Source organism: Scophthalmus maximus, chromosome 4 (genome assembly GCF_022379125.1).
Source record: "Scophthalmus maximus strain ysfricsl-2021 chromosome 4, ASM2237912v1, whole genome shotgun sequence".
NCBI lineage: Eukaryota > Metazoa > Chordata > Actinopteri > Pleuronectiformes > Scophthalmidae > Scophthalmus > Scophthalmus maximus.
This window is the reverse complement of record NC_061518.1, coordinates 16437372-16459886: the sequence shown is the minus strand read 5'-3', so window position 1 is coordinate 16459886 and position 22515 is coordinate 16437372. Positions and strand designations below refer to the sequence as shown.

The window sequence follows — 22515 nt, the reverse complement described above, 5'->3', positions numbered from 1 at the left end:
CATTTGATTTCTTTTTTTTTTTTTTACAAGAATAATTAGAGGCTCGCCTCCGACAGACGGAAAGACAAACACTTGAGACACTGAATTGAGATAAGCACTCAACGCCACGAGGAGTTAGGTATTCAAGCTTCGCCATATTTATCAAAGAGCAATCAAAAATAAGACATTCTACATACATTCATCAGAAAATAGCCTCTGTGACTGAGGGTGTTAACCATAAATTCAGGTAAACAAGCATATCAACACGTCCCAAAACAAGTTCAAAAACTCCACCCTCTTTCACAATATTGAACATCCCAATGACGTACAAAAACAGTCACACTGGAAGTTATTCTCTTTCACAGAAAAACTTCCAAATCAAGTGAATTTCTAAGACGATGGCATAGGCAGCCTGATCGGATGATCAAATGCAACGTGACAATTATTCTTAAGGATTTATTTATTAACTTTATTTGGAACATAGCAAAATACTATATACAAATCCAGCAGTAGAAATGTTTCATCCCCACTGGGTTGGGTTGCTTTTCTTCTAAAATAGAAAAAAAAAACACCAGGCCTCAAAATCTTAAAAGTAAACAACAATATCAACAACAAAACTTAAAAAGAGAATGTTAATAAAACCTCTTTATCCGAGGCAAGTTGGGTTCAGTCTTCTCTGGTTTTAATAGCGGGAGCTTCTAAAAACACTCACTGATTGCGGACCCCTGTGTCGTTTCTGTGCCCAGAGAATCAAGCCGTCTACAAAGAGCGTCACAAAATGGCCACAGATACAATATCAAGTGACAACAAGTTAGTACGAGCGGGACAAGGAAACTCCAAAAATATAGTCCTCTCGTTGCTTTTATTTTGTTGTCCTACATTGGAAGTCAATATACAAAGGATACTTGCGAGGCTTTGAGGCCTCTGAGGACGCAGAGCCGTCACGAGTTCAGTCCTGCGATTCAAACCCAGTTGGTTCAAGTGTTGAATCGGTGGCTGCCTGAGGTTCGCCGGTTAAAGACACCGTCGACCTCCTCATAGTTTCTTTCTCCGGGTGACGGGTTTAGTGAAAACGGTGTCCATTATGCGTTTGCGTCGAAGGTTCATGCTCGAGGTCGGGACCTCTCCTCCTTTGACCCTCTTCTGCGTTCGCGGGTGCGGTTCGAGTGGGCTGGGCAGAGGCGAGAGCAGGTCCACCTCTGCTACGGGAGGGGGCTCCAGGACGCCTTTAGATCTGAGGGGGGAAATATACCAGAAAGAAATGAAGGAAAAACAAAACAAACAGAAAACAGCTTGTGAAAAGTGTAAACTGTGATTAAGGCAAATAAAGGTGATACAAAATATGACCGATATATATTTCATTAAATACCAAAATCAGTATGTGTATCCTTGTTTACAATGTCTTAAAGTCTTACTTGGCTGTTTGTCGGCCTGTTTTTTTAGTTTTAGAAACACCTGCTGCTTTCTCCACTTCATCTTCTTCTGAAGCATCCTGGGGGACAAAGGAGACGTCAAAAAAAGACATTGAAAATGCATTAAACAAAAGCATCCTATCTCTGCCTGATAATCAATGTGATCATTTCTGATTTGTGTTACATGGAGCAATAATCCTTGGGATATGCTCTCCGTCATTTCAGTTTTTCTGTGCAGTGTCGAACATCCTGGGTCAACAGCTGGTAAAGGGGAGATGATAACTACATGACAACAGGTAAGTGAGTGTGTAGAATTAAAAACAGCTGGGAAACAAAGTGATTTTTTTAAAATGACACTGCAGTTGCTACCCTACACATTTATGCTTGTATCGTTAAAAAAAAAACTATGTAAATGAATTTTTCATTTTTGAGCAATGAAAATAAATCTGTAGAATGATATGTTTGAACGACGGGCTGATTATCTTCCAGTCTCCTCCACAGTAAGAGTGTGAACGTGGAGCAAGACTCACCTGAGGAGCAACGTCGTTCACTCTTCTCCTGCTGCGAGTGGCAGGTACTGCAGCCTCGTCACTCGGTTTAGGAGACTCTGCTCTACGGGCTAACACACACACACACACACACACACACACACACACACACACACACACACACACACACACACACACACACACACACACACACACACACACACACACACACACACACACACACACACACACACACACACACACACACACACACACACACACACACACACACACACACACACACACACACACACACACAACTCAGGTTTAGAGTCGCCATGGACAAAGGGATGGACGGACTGTATGTGTGGGCGACTAGACCCTCGTCTCACCTCTTGTTCTTCTCCGTGAGGGGGAGTAGATGATTGAGTGCTCGCCTGGACTGGACTCGTCCTCTGCGGGTTCGGTGACCAGGCCGTCAACTTGCTCCGCTGATGACTTCATACTCCTCTTGCTGGTCCTCACCATCTTTGAGACGACAACTCCTCCTGCGATTAAAAAGAGAGTTCTATCTAGCAGACCTCACACAGGATGTCCCCCGAACCAAAGGGGTTTCTAATACTTTTCATTCGTTATTATCTTCATTAAACACACTTCTAGTTTCAGGTGTACGCACCTTCATGCTTCTCCTCCTCATCCTGGAGTCTCTTGATGAGGGCGTCTGCGACCGGAGTTTCAGAATCCACCTCCAGCGGAGAGTCCAGTAAGGGCAGATCTTCCTCTGGATGGTCCCAGAGTTTGATCCTCGTTGGTCGGCGGGTTTTGGTGTGACAGGCACTGCTGTTGTGTTCAGACTCGTGTAGGTCTTCTTCACTCTGGATTTTGTTTTCAGTAATTGTCACTTGTCCAGTCTTTCTAGCACTCTGAGGAAGTGATACAGGAACCAGTTTCACCTGCGTTAAATGTCATCAATGATCAACGATGGATGGATGGATGGGGTTTTCCAACATGTATGATAATCATTTTATGGGGTAAAAACTAAAAGAATATGGAATGTTCTGACTCAAACTTTAAGATAAAAGTCATATGACAGTTAAACATGGAACAAAAGTAACTTGCTGTGTCAACAACAGATGATTGTGAATGAGTCGAACTTTGTAGTTTTACATTGTTGGTGTGAACATCATCTAAAACAGTTCTCAGTGTATAGAACATCAATCAAAAAAGAAAATGAACTCCTTACTTGTGGATAAACATCGACAGTGATCCGGTTGGACTGTCGAGTCGTCCTGCCAGGACTAGAAACCTGCTGTCTTTTCCCCTCCACCTCCTCCTCAAGCAGCGCCGGCTGCATTTCTGACGGCTCCGTCTTCATCTTTCTGGAGCTGCGTTTGACAGGTGGAGCAAAAGCCTCTGGTTCGTTCTCCTCTTCCAGGTTCTCTAACGTTGTGGACTCCACCTCACTGCTGCTCAGTATCCTCCGGCTGGACCTCCTTGGAGTGTTTCCCTGAGTGGTGCTGCGTTTGGCCGGGGTGGAAGTCCTTGAGCCTGTTCTTCGACCAATTTTGATATGTGTGACCACTTCCTCTTGGTCCTGCTCCTCCTCTTGCAGTTCAACTTCAGACACCTCCTTACCGCCAGTCCGCATCCTTTGGCTGGTTCTTGTTGAAGGGGCCCTCTGGGAAACCCGTCTGGATGGAGAGGAGGCCTTGGAGGCTGATGCAGCTATGGTAGTTTTATCCACGCCCTCCTCCTCCGCTTCAACGTCGTCTCCAGCAGGCTCTGGCAGAGCTTTGCGGGTGCTTCTTCGAGGTGTGCCGGCTTGGACTTGACTTTTTCTGGGTGTACGACGAGGTGAGGCAGGGGCCACCCTCATCTCTGACTCCTCCACTTTCATATCCTCCTCTGGCTCCTCTGGCAGAGGAGAGATAAAGGTGACAGTCCTCCTCCCTCTTGTGATCCTCAGTGTCGGGGTGGAAGGAGCCTTCTTCCTCTGAGAGGTTGGGGTCTGTGGTACAGGCCGTGCCTCTGTGTCACTATTTGAGCTCATGATCTGATTAAACGATGTCTCTTCAACTGTTTTATCTTTTCTTCCCCTGGTCATCCTTGTTTTTTCCTTCTGTTTTGTACTTTCTTCTCCGTTATGCTCCTCGGTCATCGCTGAGGCTCTGCTGTCCTGCAGCTCCTCCTCCACAACAGGAACCATATCTGTGTCTATACGAACGGGCCCATTCTCTTCAGGTTCTTCCTGGTCCTCAGCAGGTGGTGCATGTGTAGCCTCCTCCTCTTCTGGCTCCTCATCAGGAGCGGGTTCTTTTGCCTCAGACTCGTCGTCATCCACAACTGCTGCCAGTTCTCTCACTGGAGTTGGTGCAGAAAGAGCTGCAGGCTCATGATGTTCAGTCTCCATAACCAACTCAGAATCCTTCTGCTCATTAGCTTCTTCAGTCTCCTGAATTGTGCCAGTGTTTTCAGCCTGTTGGTCTGTCTGGAGTTCCACAGCTTCAGATTCTGTCAACCCATCCACCTCACTCCCGTCCAGGCTGCCCACCTCTTCCATCTGGTCATCTTGTGAGACTTCCTCAGACAGGGGCATATCCTTGTCGTTTGTCCCAATAAGAATAACCTGAGATCCTTCCAGGCTGCACATCTCTTCCCTCAGGTCATTTTGTAAGACTTCTCCAGAGAGGACGGTTTCCTGGTCGTCGGTCACAAGAAGAATATCCTGAGGTTTTTCCAAGCTGCCCATCTCTTCACTCTGGTCATCTTTTAAGAATCCCTCAGACAGGGGCGCTTCCTGGTCCTCTCTAACCAGAATATTATCCTGAGGTTCTTCCAGGTTACTCACCTCTTCCCTTGGGTCATTTTGTAAGACTTCTCCAGACAGGACGGTATCCTGGTCTTCTGTCCCCAGAATTATAACTTCAGGTTTTTCCAGGCTGCCCACCTCTACCCTCTGGTCATTTTGTAAGACTTCGTCAGACAGGACAGTATCATGCACATCTGTCCCGTGAAGAATCTCTTCCCTCTGGTCATTTTGAAAGACTTCGTCAGACAGGACAGTATCCTGGACGTCTGTCCCGTGAAGAATCTCTTCCCTCTGGTCATTTTGAAAGACTTCGTCAGACAGGACAGTATCATGCACGTCTGTCCCGTGAAGAATCTCTTCCCTCTGGTCATCTTGTAAGACTTCCTCAGACAGGACGGTATCCTGGACGTCTGTCCCCAGAAGAATCTCTTCCCTCTGGTCATCTTGTAAGACTTCCTCAGACAGGACGGTATCCTGGACGTCTGTCCCCAGAAGAATCTCTTCCCTCTGGTCATCTTGTGAGACTTCTTCAGACAGGGGCATATCCTGGTCGTCTGTCCCCAGAAGAATAACTTCAGGTTTGACTACAAGCTCCTCACTAGCCTCCTCTACTGGAGCCTGGGTGAAGAGATTGGAGGACTCCAGATCAGTTTCCATAGGTAGCGTGTCTGCCTCTTTGTTCCCGTCCTCGTCCATGTCCAGCATCAGAGAGAAGGCGCAGTGAGCTTCAGTCGCTGCGTCATCTGGAGCGACCGTTTGCTGGATGTCGGGAAGATCCAGTTGAGCACTCTCGACCAGGCCGTGTTGCCCCTCCACCAGCTCCAGGGGCACCAGGAGAGTGGTAGAGGGTTTGAGCTCCATGTATGATGATCCCTGCTCTTCGTCCTCCTCTGCAACCACCCCTCCATCACCAGTCCCAAGTCTCACCATCACCACTTCACCCTCCATGTCCTCCTCTACCATCTGTGAAGCAGACAACATAAGATTTTTTTTTTTGGTTTTGCCAATTAATTGATTAACTGAATTTACAATATAGAACAAACAGAGAAGCAAATGCCACCATTAAAGAAGCTGGAATCAGATGATTTGGTCTTTTTTTTTGAAGTAGCTGTTATTATAATCGCTGCCGATTCATTCTTCATCCAATCATGTCTATGCTGGTTACCTTCATCTCTGCCCCGGGTGCGATTAGGGTGAACTCTGCAGCCTCCTGCTCTGACAGACTTGGCAGGAAGTGTGTGTCCCCTTGTTGTACAAAGACTGAACTGGGTTGGAGGGGTGGCAGCCTCCCATTGCCTTGCACCTCCTCAATGATCTCCACCTCACTACCAGAGTCCTCTTCCTCCTCGGCTTGATCAGACTCCTCTTCTTCCTCTTCGTCTTCTTCCTCCTCCTCCTCCTCCTCCTCAGACGCAGGGCTAGAAAGTTCTTCACTATCGTTTACACTCACAACAGCTACGGGATAAAAAACAAAGCAGAGGAGTAGAGACGCGTGAGAAAATGTGTCAAGAGTAAAGTCCCACTGTAACAGTAGGAGCACTTGTGTTAATATGCGTAAGGTCGTGATCGTCCTCACAGTGGGAGTCTGTGCCCGTCGCCTCGGACGATGTCACGGAGGCGTTAGATTTCTGGCTGGTGAAAACTGGGGGAGGTTCGACAGCTGCCTGCTCCTCCTCTTCAACCTCCCCTGGTGACTCGCTAGGAGAAAAGGAAAATGTAATGATATTTGTAACTTGCCACTAACAAAACAATTAACAGATCAGAAGCTGACAAGGCTAGTAAAGAAAAGAAAAAAGAGCATTACATGTTATAATAACTTCAAATTAATTTAAAGGAAAAGTCCTTACCTGTTGAATGATATGTGTGTCTGTGATGCGTTGTGGATTCCTGAGCGGACGAGCGGAGGAGACAGATCGTCGCCAAACAGATGCTGCTGCACAAAATCAGTCAGATCTGCTGGCAACCAATGCGAAAAACAAAGCATTGTCATCATCTTTGTTTAACAAGCATGTTACTTTGCCATCAATAATGCTGTAGCCTTAGTTTTCTAGCATAAATAATTTGCAGTATAAATGTATCGTGTATTGATGGACCTGTTGATTGTTCCAGATCCTCCTCAGGTTCGTTTGTCTGCTCGAGGTCTCCAGTCGGTTTCAGATGCTCAGTGAACTCTGACTGGACGTCCTGTTCAGGGGCTTCTGCTGGTTGAGAGTCGACCCCCGTGTCAGAATCTGTAACCTCAGTCACCAGATTACAAACTAGTGACATACGAAATTCATTAAACAAGGTTTTAGGGAAGTGCGGCAAAAACACATGAATATTTTCAATAGCTTTCATTTCTGTCATGTTTTTGGATTTTGGAGCGATTGCTGTACTGGTGTGAAACAACCCACCTCTATTAATAAGTGATAGACAAACAAACAGATCAAATTCTGCAAATGAATTACCTTGATAGGTTATCTCCTCGTGATTAAGGTTTGCAGCATCTTCTTGTTTGCTGCTCGACTCAACATCCTTCTCATCCTCGTGTTCAGCCTCCTGTTCAAGATCAAACTCCATAATGTCTTTAAATGTTTCGTCTTCCTCCACCTCCTCTTCTTCCTTCTCGCTATTCTCTGGTGTCAGGACAGGGGTTTGCTCTGTGGCTGCGGCGGGCTTTTCCTCTGTTTCTTCATTTCCAGGAAGGGCTTTGATGTTCAGTGTCACTACCTCCTCATCTTCCTCTGTGGCAGTGTGCCCCTCCTCTATTTCCTGCTCATCTGATAGAGGTGCATCATAATACTCAAGAGTGGTGTCTGTTGACCGGACAGATGTCCGACTGGTGTCAAAGCTCAGGCTGAGTCGAGCTTGCATTGCATCTGATGGTCGGGTTTCTACAGATACTTCATGGACGGAGGATGACTCGCTCTCAGAGAATCTCAGCTGCGGTGAGGGAACACCACCTTCAGGAGGCAGGAAGTTTACACGAGGTTGTTCCCCTTCCTCATCTCCATCCTCTTCCCTTTCAGCAGACCAGGTGTTACCTGTAGTCTTGGACGGTGTGGAGCCCCTGGTCAGTAAGTTAATCTCACTGTCTGCTGTGATCTAGAGAAGAAAACCGTTCCAAAGAGGGTTGGAAGACATGCGATTTTGACCAATAAAGCTGTAGATTTTGTTTGTGTGAGATGGCTTCTTACCCCATTGGTCCATCGGATGCCCTTCTCCGGTTCAGGAGACTCTGCCTCTTCGATGAAAGTGATTCGGCTCTCTTTGCCGCGGAGCGGAGGGGTGATGGAGCGCGCCGGAGAGGCTGAGGCAGAGGGGGTGGCGACAGGCGTGGGCCTCAGGCTGCTGCGGAGTATCGAATGGGGCGTAAAGGCTGAGAACACAGGGCCCGAGGCAGCCAAGGCCCGAGCTCGCTGAGATGAAAAAAAAAACAGAATTATCAGCAGCAAAATACCAAAATGCTCCCAAAATAAAAAAGGCCATTATTTAGAAATTGATTTTATATAAATTTATTTTTTCCTCTCAAATCGACATTTATCTACTGACCTTGACGATCTGTGGAGTTTGCAGTAAACTGAGTTCAGGCGCTTTGCTGGTGCTCTTTGGAGAAACCCAGGAGCTGGGGGGTCTGGGGAGTGGCTGAGGGCTCTGATAGGAGGGGTGAACCACCAAGTCCAACAGCCTGGGTCACATGACAAGGAAACAAGGCTCAGGATGGAGGATTTTAAAATGCTGTCTTAACTGGGTTGTGCATTCTTGCAGCAATGTGTGGAATATGAATATTAACATTAGAAAAATAAATGAGTGTTACAAAAAGAGAGAGAGACTATCATGCATAGTATTCCAAGTTAAATACTTGACCTAACATATGAAATGAAAATTATTAAAATGCATTTCCTAGTCCCATAGTTTGACTTGACAAAGAGTGTTTGTCCACGTGAGTCCCCTCAGATCTAATAATTTATCACTGATGTGGAAATTTGACTTAAAGGAAGCTCAACTAAATTGAATAATACTACAACTAACTACTCAGTTTATGGTTAAGAGGCAATTTTAAGATAAAAATGTATGACATCAAAGATCAAGTTGCTCTTATTCGGAATGGTTATAGTAAATGTGTCCATGTTCAATTAAACTGATTAAACTTCTGCACCATTTCACTGGAGCTCTTGTGAAAGTACCTTGACTTTCGTTTGGAGGTCATGGTGATAGGAGTTCCGAGGAAGGGATCAGGAAGGGAGGAGGGACTGGGGCTCCGAAGATCAGCTGCCCTGGAGCTGGCAGAGGCAAATTGGATACGGTTAGAAAACAATAAAAAATTACCTTTGAGATGTGAAAGGATTTTGGTATCTTATGCTCACTTCTTGGCAGGAGAGGACTGTGGTGTTGTGCCTTTGCCTGACCAAACCTCCTCAATCTTGGTCAGGACATTGTTGATAAATCCAGCTCTGGACATCACTTTCTCACTGGTAGAGCGCTTGGTGATAGTCGACAGAGGCTGCGGCCGAGAAACTGGAACACAAGTTTCATCATCATCATCATCAATTATCATTTTTATCCTCTTCCCACTCACATGTTTTAGTGAATTCCTGTTGAGCGCCTCCTTACCCTCTTTGTGAACCGTGTAGGGATGCTGGTAGGGCTTGGCTCTTTCCATTGCCAGTTTCCTCTGGACTCTGGGCAAAACCTTCCCATACTGGTCCAATATAGAGTTCCTGGTGTTGGCTCGTTCTTTCAGCTTTGGGTCTCGCTCGTTCTAGGTACAAAGATGACGAAGAAAAATACGAGATTTAAGCTTCTTCCCTCTATTTAATCCAATGGTCACAGACTTTTGAACACTTAAATATCACATACTTTATATCAAGTTACATACCACCATATTCATTTTAAGGCTGTGGTTGAGCTGCAGAGCAGGTATGTAGTTGGCCTGTTGAAGGTAATGAACCATCAGTAGTTCTCTGTTCTGGAGACCCCCTGTGCCCTTGAGAAACTTCTCCAAACATTCCTTAAACACAAACACAAGAAACACGAGTTTTATGCATCGACTTTATAATTCAAAGACGCTGCTTGGTTTTACATAAATCACCACCCTCCTACCTGTTCACTTAGACCCAAGGGCAGTTTGAGCAGCTCCTTGATGAGGCCATGCTCCTGGCAGCCCTCGTACAGGAAGCCCAGCAGCTCGGCCATATTGAGGCGGTTAGAGTTCTGGCGAACTAAGGACCATGCCTCTATGAGACACCTGGAAAAAAAATGCCCGGATATTAGTGCATGTCTGAAAACAGCTCATGTTTCACAGTTTCAAAACTTTTTTAACTGTTTTAGTTTTATTGAAACTATGTCAATGCCATCGTCATTTTCTCTTACCTGTTGTGTAGCAGTACAGACAGGCAGAGTTTGGCTTGGGAGGTGGAGGAAATCAGGGGTTTCGTAACGTGAAAATATCGCAGTGCGATCGCGTGCTGGTCCTGGCACATGAGAGCGTTAAGAACGCGCTCGTGCTGCCAGTCAAACTGACACTGCGAGGCAGCTGGGTGCAGGAGCAGCTCAAATGAACTCTGATGGGGACAAAGAAGAAAATAACATCAGGATCATGATAGTTGTGCTTAGAAAATGTCACTAATATTTTCACTGTCCAAATTCACATCTAAAGAAATAATGTCATTCAAATGTGTAAATGTGAGAACCTGATGGCCGTGATGGTCCAGCAGCCAGAGGCCCTGTACTAGTTTCACTAGCCCAACAGGAATGGCAAAAGCTGAGGGGAAAGAGTGAACTGATGCTCCGTCCTTGTCGGGGAAGGAGTGCATGACATCCAGCAACAGGTAAATCACCTGAGACAACAGGTCAAGGCTGATACAAGCAGTAGGCTTCATTTAATCCATCTGTAGGAGAGTTGAGTTTTCTATCATGATAAAACCAAAGACAAACTTTGGAATACTAAAAAGTGAAATAACAAACCAACTCATAAATACTATTAGTGACTAATAAAACTACTACGAACTACAAACTATCAAAACTGCACAAATACAACTCGATTCCAATGCATGTCTGATGGTTAAATTTGAAAATAAAAATCACAAATAGGTTCCAAATCTGTAATCTTGCGTAACCAAAGAAATTCATGCAAATTAATACCCCACTGTGACTTGACTTAGCATTTCTGAAAAATGCTGGAGATGGCTAAGGCTGACTTGGGTATAACTCGGGTGTTATTAGATCATAAAGGATACAATTGCATGTTTGGCAGTTTCATCAATGTTTTCCAGTAGATAAATGTCCAACAAGGCCTGTGGATCAAAGAAACACAATTGATATCCTCTTCTTTACAGTGTTGTTACAGCAGATTAAAACTCAGTTTGACATAAGTTAAATGGTACAAAAAATACATATGTATCTTTAATTCTTACATGCAATGAAGGTGGTGGATACTGCCCCGTACCACCCTCATCCCTTTTCCAAAGGTTGGTCAAACGTTCACCACAATGGGCAACCAGACCATCGATCATCAGGCAGTCTGCACACCACTTGCCCCTGAGAAGACAACAGAGGAAGTTCAGCATTAGATAACTTGATGCAATATAACCTGTTCAACTGGACTTAATTCGGGTTCTCCACTGGTTATATCATTTAACAGACAAAACCTCCAAATGTAGTCTACATTATGGGGAAAAAAGATTATAACAAGTCAAGATCATTTCAAAAGAAACAAAAAAACAGAGGAAACTCAGATGGACATTCTAAAATTTTACAGACTAGTGCAAGGGATTTAAAAGTCAAACTTGAATATATGCGGCCCTAGATTTGGAATGGATGCATTAAATTATCTTTATGGCTTTTAAGCAGAAAGTACTCACTTGGCCAGCCTGGTGAGCTCCTCTCTGCGTATAGTATAATAGTTGCTGATGACCGAGTGGGTGTAGAAAGGCCTAGAGATCTGGAGAGCATCGTCATCTGGTGTGGAGGAGAGATTAAATGAAATGAAAAAATTAAATAACCGTCTGAAAAAAAATGTGCTTTGTTGTATCGATGGTATGGTTCTTCTGATGAATTCCCATGTGCATTATGTTTGTGCAAACACCACTTTACCTGATCCCTCGGGCAGTAAGCCGGTACGACAGAACCAGAGGACCACCTGGGCGTACTTGGAAATCAGAATGGACACCATGTTCTTGTTTATCAACCCCACCAGACCTACACAGCAAAAATATAACCACAACAACATAACGGGTTCTCGGTTAATAGACATGGCTAACCACTGAACCAGGAAGTATAATTCCCATTATAAAGAGTTCAGTTTGGACTGGGGGGAGTCAGACATTTCAAAGACCCTCAGCAATGCTGACCCCTAACCGTAAATGAAGGCCTGTTTCTGTATGGACCCCTCACCTTTCTGTGTGAGCTCCTGAGCTTCACTGAGCAGACAGTGGAAGATGGTGCTGAGGTTACTCAGCAGTCTCTGACTGTGCTGTAGCAGCTGTAAGGTCTGAGGGTCAGTGAAGTTGGAAGAGCTGTCAAACAGTGGTGCACCTAAAAAACAAACACACAAAAGCAACAGATACACAGCATAAATGTCTACAAATATGCAAAACAGCAGGAATTTATATCACCCAAGAAAAAGTTACACTCAACAAGCAGCAACACTTTTCCTTTTCCTACATGGGATAGGGTTATGTAATGCAAACATATCTGATTTAGTCTATTCAAATTTATTACTGGCCAAAATTGTACAGATGAACAGGTCTAGACAACTGATAAAATGTATGAAAAAGTAATTAAAATAAAAAATGTAATTAGAAAAAGACCGTTCTCCTACTGTTGATATCAGTCTGTCTAGACAACTGATAAAATGTATGAAAAAGTAATTTAATTTAATTAAATTAGAAAAAGACCATGTTGATAGCAGTCTGACACCCCGCTCTCGTCTCACAGGGGTTATCCTAACATATGTTTACGTCATTATTTGAAACTTTAATATTGACTTCTCACATTGTAATGTGGAAAATGACAGAAAAAAAGGAAGAGCATTATAATAGGTCCTCTCTGAAACATACAGATGCCGTCCAGTTCCTCCTTGGTCTGGACTACTTTGTTCCAGGCCCAATCCAGGATGTAGCGCAGGTTCAAGGCAGAGCCTGGTTGTTCTGTTGAAGAAGAACAGAATTTAAGGAATTAGAGCTGACAACAGATTTAAGGAGCTCTCCACCACATACTTGGGTGCAGAAGTGCAAAGGTTTGGGTGTAAAGTTATAGGCACAACATAACAAAACAGTAATGCCTCCTCACCTTCTGCAGTCCACTGCTTGATACAGCCAGTGATCAGTCCCAGGGAGCTGGTCTCCACTGCAGTGCACAAGATGGCATCCAGCTGCTCCTCCTGAAGTCCAACATCAAATTTCATGAGCAAATTATTATCACAATTGGGAATAAACATTTTATTTCATTCCGTTTCTTTGGCTTCAGATGAGAGATTTTCATTAAAGTGAACTAAAAGAGGAAATACAAAAGAAGAAAGCACAGGTTACGTGGGAGTGTGCAGTGGTTCTACAGACCTGAGAGAGGCTGGAGGCCTGGGTGTCGGCCAGGCGAGATGAGATAAGGCCAGACATGAGGCAGCGAGAGTAGCTGGTGGAGATGACATCACTGGAACAAGGAGCAGCTTTCTTCAAAAAGCTCAGGGTCTGGTTTTAATAACAACAGGTAGGTGTAAAAGCCATTCAAATCATCTTCACATAATTAAACCTTACCTACGTGGTTCATATTGTTTCATGAGATAGCGATAAACATAATATCAGATTCACACAAACACACTTAATTTCATCAAATGCACATTATGTCGATATACAATTGTGTGATGATAAAAAAAACAACTACCGGTATTGTTTATATAGCTTCGGAACTAATCACACTTTATGGCAATATTTTTTTGTCATCTGCACTCTTCCACATGGCATGGATGCAGGCAGGGAATTTGCATTTAGGGAAAACTAACAAACATGGAGAAGAGTCAACGTGACACAGAACAGAGTAATTCTGAACATGATTGGGACTCCAGGACCAGCTGACTGCTCAAACTCAAGACGCTGGGAGAGGCTTTTACTTGCGGCAGAGAAGCATGAAGATGGAAGGAGGCTACTGTTACAACTTACATCTGCAAAGATGTGGCCCAAATTTACATGGTTAAGAGAAGGTATGAGTGACGATATGCATCGTTATCTGGATATGGATTTGGATGAGATTTGATCATATGGCCTAATGAGGTAAAAGTTCGTAAAATAGAAATATTATAACAAGAAACTTGCCTCTTTCTGATAACCAGAGCAGGTCAAGTGCACGATTCCAGCGTTGAGCAGGCAAGTAGCATCTGTAACACAAAAAAGAATGAGAAACACAAATTCTATGAAACTATTGAGTAAAATCATATTTTAGCTATAAATGTCTGGTATGTCTGCACAAGTACATTTCCAAACAATACAAAGAGACAACTGACAAACACAACACCTTACATAGACCAGGGAGATAATTCAGCATGACATATTTAATGTCCCTCAATAGTCACACCTGGAATTACTTGAGATGGGTGTTTTCACATGCAGTGTCTATACTTACCAAAGTTGTATGTGGTGGGGTTAAAGTATTGCTCTGGTGGGGGACAGGTGAAGGGCAGTCCCCTGCTCAGGCTGCGGTCATGTACCAACACATCCAGGAGGACATGTGGAGACACCATCCGTATCACTGGGTCCAGAGACCAGACGGCCAGGTAGGGACAATTTTGCAGAGACTCCCCCAGTCTGACAACAACACAAGAGTGTAAGTTAAATGCATTGTCACAGTAAATCAAGACGGTCAATAGGATCAAATTTGTGTTTTGCCTATTTTCTTCTAAACTGAGTTTTGTCAAACCCACCGATTTATATCAGACACACATCATCCCCAACATTGGGTGTCATAATATACATGTTATGTTTTTAGGATACATTAAATTTAACCTTAATAAAAATTTCAGCTTTCTCTTTCCTGAATTGAAGAACTCTACAAAACAGTTGCAAAATCCAGTTCCAGTGTACCTTAAAGAGTCTGGCATTTGTGCGTGGTACCAACGGTTGATGTCAAAAACCCCAATGTAGGTAGACGGGGTTCCCTGACCATAGGCCTTGACTTGCCAGCTGAAGATGGAAACGCTGGTGTCCGGAGATGCAACTAAAATTGGAAAGGTGTGTGGATGAAAGGCAGGTAAGAAATAAGAGGGCAAGTGGATACAGCACAGAGAAAGAAAAAGAGTGTGAATGTTGTCCGTTATGCAGCAGTTTCAGAAAACACGGTGGTATAATATTTTAAGTTCAGGCCGACCGATGCCGATATTCGGGAAAAAACAATAGATCCACTAATATATGGGGGATAAAAATAAAACATTCTTAAGATGTCGTTATTACACCCGTTTTGGCGAAGACTCGTAATTGGGGCTAGATATATTACAGTGTATAAAACATGAACTAAGAAAATAAACTTTTCTTTACTTAAAGACATAAATGCACTTCTTTTCTGCATTATTAATTCTGTAGAATACGAGTTTTCGTATCGGTAAACATGAATACATATACTGGTATGTCGGTGAAAGGTTCATATCACCAGATATTATCGGCAAACACATATATTGGTTGGGTTCTAGTTTAAAGACTACTTTTCATTACTATTATCAACACTGAAACACATACAAATGCTGACAACCTGCACAAATTCCCTCCCTACATACTCATATCTTCCACAGGAAGTCTCAGCAGGCTTAGCTTAGTCTTAGCAGGCTAACCTTCGTTCATGCTGTCATCCCTGTCAGGGTGGGGTCTGAATTTCTCAATGGTTTGGCAACTCAGCAGACGGGTGTTGGTGGTCTGGGCCCTGAGAGGGAAAGCTGTGCCACTTAACTCCTGACTGTAGCGTTCCTCGCAGTACTCCAGACCCTGAGGGACAGAAAGACAAAGAGGGAGGAGAGCAAATCAATGTACATTTGCAGGGACTGACACCATTTCAAAAATATCTATTAATCCAAGAATATAATAATATTTTTGCAATGTTGTAAGCACTAAAAACCTCATAGAGGATCTTCCCAGAAGACAAACACTTCCTTTCACTGAAGGCCAGTTGAAGCAGGCGGAGGCTGACAGTATCTCCCTCGCTGCATGAGAGTGAGAAAGGTAAAGGAAAAATAAGAGCTTGGAAAACAAAGAAAGAGTCCGTCCTATTTCTCCTCACTTGGCCCTAACCCTCCGTTTTCCGCGCGTCCCATTTCTTCTGAAGATCGAGGGGTAGGTGTTATCTACCCTTTCAAAACACTTCAAACAGTCCTTCAAACGTAGGGTGGGGAGATGTTGTCTTCAGGTGGAGTGGAAGAACAGATGGGTTGGGCCAAGGGGTAAGGCCAAGTGAGGGCAAACGGGACGGACCTAAACAAACCCATTTGCCTAGAGAGATAAATTGTTACGTGAAACTTACAGGTCTTGAGAAGACTGGACAGCCCAGAGGTAGCAGCAGTTCCTGGGGTCATTCTCTGGCTCTTGGAAGGTGAAGGCATACACGGCCACACTGCCCCCCTCTAACTGGGAGTGATATCTACACATGAACAATGAAACAAAAATGTGTACAAATACATTTGAAATGTTCTCATAATCACTAAATGTGTCCTTGGTAAAATATTACAGGTGCCTGTGAATTACACAACTCTGTGCTGTATTTTCAACTATTGTTGATAGTAAGAAAAATCTAAATATAATGTCTTGTCAGAAATAACACATTTCAGATATGGCTTAACTAACTACTACTAAGATACTAACTAATGCTTTTCAAAGAAAAGCTCTCCATAATCGAAAACCCACACATCCTCTCATCTTTCACCAAGTCGTGAGTCAGAAGACAAAACAAAGACTCACTCTTTCTTAAGAGTCTTCAGGTTCCACAACTGTAAGTATCCATTAGAGAAGCCCACTGCCAGCTGGTTGGTCCTGGAGATGTACTGCAGAGCTGTGGCTCCAACTCCACTGGACCCATTCAGTTGCAGACAAAGATGTCTGCCCTGTCTGGTGCTGACTTCTCTAAGCCTGGGGATATCGGCTGGAGATTTGGTCACTACCTGCAGGGCTGTGAAGAGAAAATAAATATAAAAAGAGAGCCTCCATTGCAGATTTACTAAAGGTGGGGGCGGGACGTCAAATGCTCCTCACCTGAAGGCTCCAGTTCACTCTGGCTGCAGGACAGGTCGTCGAGACAGAGATCCACAAGCAGAACATGACCGAGATCTGTTACCACAGCAGCAATGCCAAAGAACCAGCGCAAACTCTGGTGAAGGTGTTGGGTCGAAATGCTTGCTCCACCATAACTCACTAAAGGCTCAATGGCAGTGATCTAGGTGAGCGAAAGACAATAATTAGGTTTTGGTAGCCTGGGTGGGATATTTTTAAACATACATCATAGCATGCAAAGATTAACAATAACTGTGTTGAGCTTTGAAAGGGAAACACAAAAGTTTATTGTGCCTTATGTCACTGTTAAGGCCACATTATCAAAATAGTAATGTGCACAAAGCACATACACTGTGCTTGTTTCACACAATGATGGTCTACAAGCACACTTTCACTTTTTGCATGAACAGATCCTCGCAATCCACCAGGGTGCAAGCACACCTGGCTTTAAAGGGAATGGTAGATGATGCCCATGATTAATTAAGAGACAAGGCACAACACTTTTAACCATGACAGACGGCAGTGACCCTTTTTTTGCCGTTAAACAAGAAGAAGTAGATTTTGACACTTCCTAAAAGCACTTGTGCCACGCGCTGTAGACCACACACTTAAAATAGAGCCAAATGTGTTAAATATGTTGCCTTACACTTGTGACTTACCAATCCTTGATTTTAGCGATTAGATTCAAACCATATGACTATTTATTGTTTCTTATTTTCAAAACATTTATCCTGCTGCGATAGATAATCTCTACTTGTGAGGGATGAAGTGGACACTGGTGCACAGCCAACTCACCCTGCCTGGTATAACCACAGCTTTGACCACCCTTGATAGTCCCAAGTCATAGAGACACAACAGGTTCCCCTCTGCTTCCTCCAAGCCAACCAGCAGGCCAGACCTAGTAAAATTAAACAATAAAAGGAGTTAACATTTGATATTTCCCCTGCAACGCCATTAATATATTTCCTTTATTACAAAATATAGAAAAACAGATGCCAACTACCATTAATCTAACATCGTATTGTTGCCACTGATTCCATCCACACAAAAGTGATTAATAGGAGTAGATAAAGAAAATAAACAGTGGAACCAAGCAAGCTCTGACCGTTTGAGCCAGCTGAAGTCCCTGGCAGCAAGGATGGTGGGTGGGTGCTCCCCTCCACCACTGAAGCAGTATGCCGACAGCCGTTCTCCCGTCACTGCATGGACAACCTCCAGATGGGGGCCACACGCCAGCCAAGCCAGACCGCTGCGCCCTTCAAACAGACATGAAAATCAAAGTTTAGGAGGCTGTAATATCCGGGTTTTTTTCCAAACCACACCTCCCATGAGCCAACATGGCTCTGCAGCCAGTTGTACAAGCTGTTCTTGAACTGAATCTTAGTCTTGTTGCAATTTAAGTCAATATCATGAGATTACAACTTCTATCAAATATTAAGTTCTAAGTATGATACTGCAGTGGTGTCCATGTTGTAACTTTTAGGTAGTTTTCACACAAACATATACAAATCCTTCTACCTAGGTTAAAGGCTAAAAGCCTGGTAAAATGAGAACTCTACTCTGACTGTCTTCCAATTAGATTGTACTGCTCTGCAGTAAAAATTACTTTGGGTAATTGCCAAACACAACGTACAACTTTATTTGTCTGTTATTTAACAAGGGCCATACAGCAATGTTTTCTGTTATACACATTCTGTAGTGGCAACCTGCCACTGCAAAAAGATTGTTGCTTCTGTAGCAATGTAATGTAGTCGACTTTACAGATAACTTTTTATTTGAAATAACAGACACAGGTTTCCTGTCTTGTGTCTGTTATCATAGTGTATTTTATCATATGTAGCATATGAATTCTAGATATTAGACAGAAACATGATGGTCAACAGATGTATAACAATGTGTTATTTTTGGTAATTCTTAAATAACTGAGATGCATCAATAGTTTCTAATACAAAATAATAAATCAAAAATGATTATGTTGCTTATCAGAAGTATGTGGTTACACTCAATGAATGATGGAGGGCATATTCATTTAAAAAAACAAAAAAATTAAACACTGATCAATATCAATAAACTTACCAACAGTGAACTTCCCCTGAAGAACTGAGTCTAGAGTGATCTCATCCTCCCCCAGAGTGTCCACGGTCACTCCGGGGAAAGGCAGCAGGCTGCTGGTGACTTGGGCAGTCAGGTCATGCATTTTTCACTGTATAAACAAGACAGGACAAGTAGTTTATTAGGAACAGTCCATCTACCCATGACTAATAGTTTCCCCAAAACACTGATATTATTGCTTAACTTGCGCGATCAAAAATGCCATTTTATTTTTGTAAATGTCCCCCTGCACTTGACACTGTGTCACTAATTAAACATCAATTGCTAACAGTAAAATGACAACCTGTGGAACAACTCCACAACTCCACTCCAGGCTTTATCTGCTCTACTGGGTTTCACTGTACAAAAGAGGCCTTCCTCTCAATCCACAGTTGCACCCCAGTTGTCAGGAAATGTGCTGTCAGCAAACTTGCGGACAACTGGGCCCACGGCTGGGTTTGCTTCCTAATCAACAACAACACATGGCCGACTGCTACACATCTGTTCACAGATGTGGGCTTAAACAACGAGTTTTGATAAAATGCTTGGGCAAAGTACTTTGCAAATCACTGGTCAGAGACGCCCCTGAAGTGGCCTTTTTTAAAATTAATTAAAAGGGACAGTGCAAATAATTGTTGTGTTTACAGGTACAGGAGGACAATACGACTCCGATACTACTACAGCTTATAAGTACAGTGAGATCAGATGCAATTTGTAAATGGTGACTTTGAGTTATCTTTTTTGGGGGGGTATTTTTTTTGAATAATATTTTACTTTCACTTGTCCTCATTCAGAGATCCACAGACGCGTGATATGATTACTCTTACAGCGTTTGTGCCATCATGGCCCCCAGAATTTGGAATGGACCTACCTGTTACACTAAAGCTCAACAAATAAGTTGCATCACTGTCATCATTGAGTCACCGTGTATCAGCCTGTGTCTGGGTCTTCCTAACACTCCTGTCTGTGAATTTGAACGCGTCTCTCGACATCGTTGCTGCACAGATGACTCAACGAGACAACACTAACCCCAGGGTACGGACGGTTGACACAGTGACGCGTTCAAGGCCAATTCACTCCGATTCATTCTGCAGAATCGGACACAACACTGCCCTCTGTGACCACAGTGGAAAACACGGAGGATTCAAGTGAACTCCCGCGCAACAACGCGCCTGTCACTGCGCCGCCACATGCCGGAGCTTCGGATGAGGCGTGTGGACATCGTCTGACGATTGCAAAACACAACACCCCGAAGCTTTGCGCCTCGACGCGTCGCCACAGCTTTACAAGACAAAGCTGACAAGAGGCGAAGATGTTACAACAGCGAATAAACGTTCAACGATAACGAACTTAGCTTAACTTGGGACATTGACTCGCGCTCACGTGTGTCAGTACCTGCAGCGCGTGAGAGACAACTCGGAACATTTGAACACTTGTTACAAACAACAACTTCCAAAAGGCAATCACACAATGTACGAAACGATAATATCTCAACTTCATAGTCATATAAACGGCAGGCGGCTGGCTAGTGTTAGCTCGTCCGTTAGCATGTGCGGGTAAATATTAGCATCGCCGGCTGCACCTGTTAGCGTTGAGCTAGCCTGACATAATGTAAACAAGCGGTTGACCTGCGTCCCTCTGTCTGCACATTGTGATGCAGGGTTGTTTCACGGGTGTCAGTCACGACACAAGCAACGTGCTCGCGTTGTTTCGCCCAGGATGAGGACTGGTGGCTGCCTAACGCTCTTCCCTCGGCAACGTTAGCAGGCTATCCAGTTAGCTCGCAAGGTCACGCAGGACTACGGTTTTCCCGAGCTCATCGTTAAAGTTGAGCTAGCTAACTTTGCCTAGCTAGCGGCGTACGTGGTCATTTCGGGGAATATCAAACACGTTCTTTCACGCCGGGTCAGCCGTCAAACGGTCAGACGCGGGACCCGATGAGAGCACCGCGACTCCGATTCACATTCAGCCCCAGCGTGAATGCGATCGTCTGACAGTAACGAGGTAACGCGGAGCCAGGGTGGCTAGCTGCACTAGCCTGAGGTACAATGGCTACTTTCGCTAACGTGCCGTGGTTGCTGCCGTTAACACCCATGAGAAGCATCGCTACATATTGTTAGTCCTCAGAGGGAACGCGTGTCCTCGCCTGAGTCTGTGCATGTATCTAGATAGAGGTAGTTCCGTGGTTTAGATCGAGCCACAACAGTACACACGTTTCGTAGCCCCGCACGATATGGAACTAGCGTGTAGCTATGAGCAGCATCACCGTACAGTCGATCTTCGTAAGAGAGGAGTCAAGCTCGTTTGTGTTCATCTCTTCGATGGTTGAATCAGTCCACGCGATTTCAGAGAGCTAGCCCTGTTAGCTCCCTGCCCATGGCGCTGGAAAACGTGATGCAATGTACCACAAGCTGCCGCTGTCACCGTGAACGGCTCACTACCTGTCCAACGACGTTAGCGGCTTTATCAGAGCCACGAATGTTTTCCTTGACAAGTCTCCCGATCCTTTCTCCCGTGTGTCATAATCCGCCTCTTTTCAAAGTACGACTCGTGCGTGAAGCCCTCAGGACGATCCCGGGGACTGGCCGACACGACACGCTCTTGACTCCAGACGTCCACGGCGCGGAGCGCTACTCTTCTTCCACGGTGAGAAAGCGCTTCGAAGAGCGACTTCTTCGTGGTCTTTGCGTCGGCCGCAACACTGCCCCCTCTGTTTGGGCGGACATCCTACTTCTTCAACTTCTCATCTGACAGAGATATGTATGGCTATTCAAGACCATCTATGCTTTAACACTTACTATCATTGGACTAAAACATATTTAACATATAACATGCATATCCTACACTTGCTACCTTAATGCTTCTTTCCAATCATCCCCTGGCAACAGTGCCAAGTTGAGATGCACAAATTTCCCTCCGGTTTATAAAAAAAATCATTAATTTTCTATGGGGACTTCTTACAGACAGTCACATTTAAATCTGTTATGTACTTTTTGTTGTATGAACATATCTTATCTGAAGGGAAATGCCATCTAATAGAATAAAGTCCCAAACAGCCTCTGCAAGCTTACAGTGTTACAACAGAGGTTAATAATCCCATTTGTGACAAGAAGGAAAAAAGAAAAGAACAAATCAAATAAATAGCAAATTAATCCTGCATGGCTCACATACTGTAGGGAACAGTTTTTGTATCTTGTTGTGTTAAGCAGCTACTGTAGTATCCAACTTTATCCATTTTTCCCTGCCTATTTAATAGTCACAGCAGAGAAAGGATAGAGGGGTTGGCAGTGGAAACAGGCTTGGGCTTCATTGACTTTGTTACAATGTGTTAAAGGGTCATGGGAATGGAGCGCAGCAGTAGATGAGGAGTCTGGTTTCTTTTCATTTCTGATAGTGGTGTTAAGCAGTTTTCTACAGGCCTTTTGCAAATTAATAACAAAATGATTTATGGGTTGATAGCGATTCTGTCAAATGAGGTCCTAATGGTTGATGTTTGTCCTGAGATCCCCTTGTGGCGT

General features: G+C 44.1%; 1 protein-coding gene across 7 annotated transcripts; it reads right to left on the bottom strand.

The window, feature by feature from the left end:
• Positions 1 to 114: 114 nt before the first annotated feature.
• Positions 115 to 21649, bottom strand: ahctf1 (AT hook containing transcription factor 1). 7 transcript variants are annotated; one of them, XM_047331397.1, is made up of 40 exons: positions 21439 to 21649; positions 18983 to 19109; positions 18012 to 18162; positions 17702 to 17804; positions 16889 to 17069; positions 16598 to 16805; positions 16164 to 16280; positions 15762 to 15846; positions 15481 to 15631; positions 14741 to 14873; positions 14283 to 14464; positions 13976 to 14037; positions 13226 to 13354; positions 12960 to 13050; positions 12728 to 12817; positions 12063 to 12203; positions 11763 to 11867; positions 11531 to 11627; positions 11084 to 11207; positions 10907 to 10963; positions 10361 to 10507; positions 10041 to 10231; positions 9771 to 9915; positions 9547 to 9678; positions 9282 to 9429; positions 9035 to 9185; positions 8855 to 8950; positions 8220 to 8355; positions 7865 to 8086; positions 7136 to 7772; positions 6782 to 6946; positions 6536 to 6644; positions 6265 to 6386; positions 5854 to 6143; positions 3123 to 5651; positions 2556 to 2832; positions 2272 to 2427; positions 1922 to 2010; positions 1395 to 1471; positions 115 to 1213 (listed from the first exon to the last, which is right to left on the bottom strand). In XM_047331397.1, exons 2-40 carry the CDS (start codon positions 19101 to 19103, stop codon positions 1015 to 1017), a joined length of 8346 nt encoding a protein of 2781 aa, XP_047187353.1. In that variant the 5' UTR covers positions 19104 to 19109; positions 21439 to 21649; the 3' UTR covers positions 115 to 1014. The 7 variants fall into 7 exon arrangements, with proteins under 7 accessions (XP_047187353.1, XP_047187357.1, XP_047187355.1 ...); XM_047331401.1 differs by having other exon boundaries at positions 2556 to 2802; XM_047331399.1 differs by having other exon boundaries at positions 6536 to 6641.
• Positions 21650 to 22515: the final 866 nt, after the last annotated feature.

Bases quoted from the DNA above. Each gene is read 5' to 3' on its own strand.
- ahctf1 (XM_047331397.1), bottom strand. From the start codon at position 19,103: ATGCATGACCTGACTGCCCAAGTCACCAGCAGCCTGCTGCCTTTCCCC. The intron at 18,163-18,982 runs GTAAGTTTATTG...GTCTGTTTGAAG, and splicing joins TCAGGGGAAGTTCACTGTTG to GGCGCAGCGGTCTGGCTTGG. The intron at 10,232-10,360 runs GTTCTCACATTT...TGTCCCCATCAG, and splicing joins TGGACCATCACGGCCATCAG to AGTTCATTTGAGCTGCTCCT.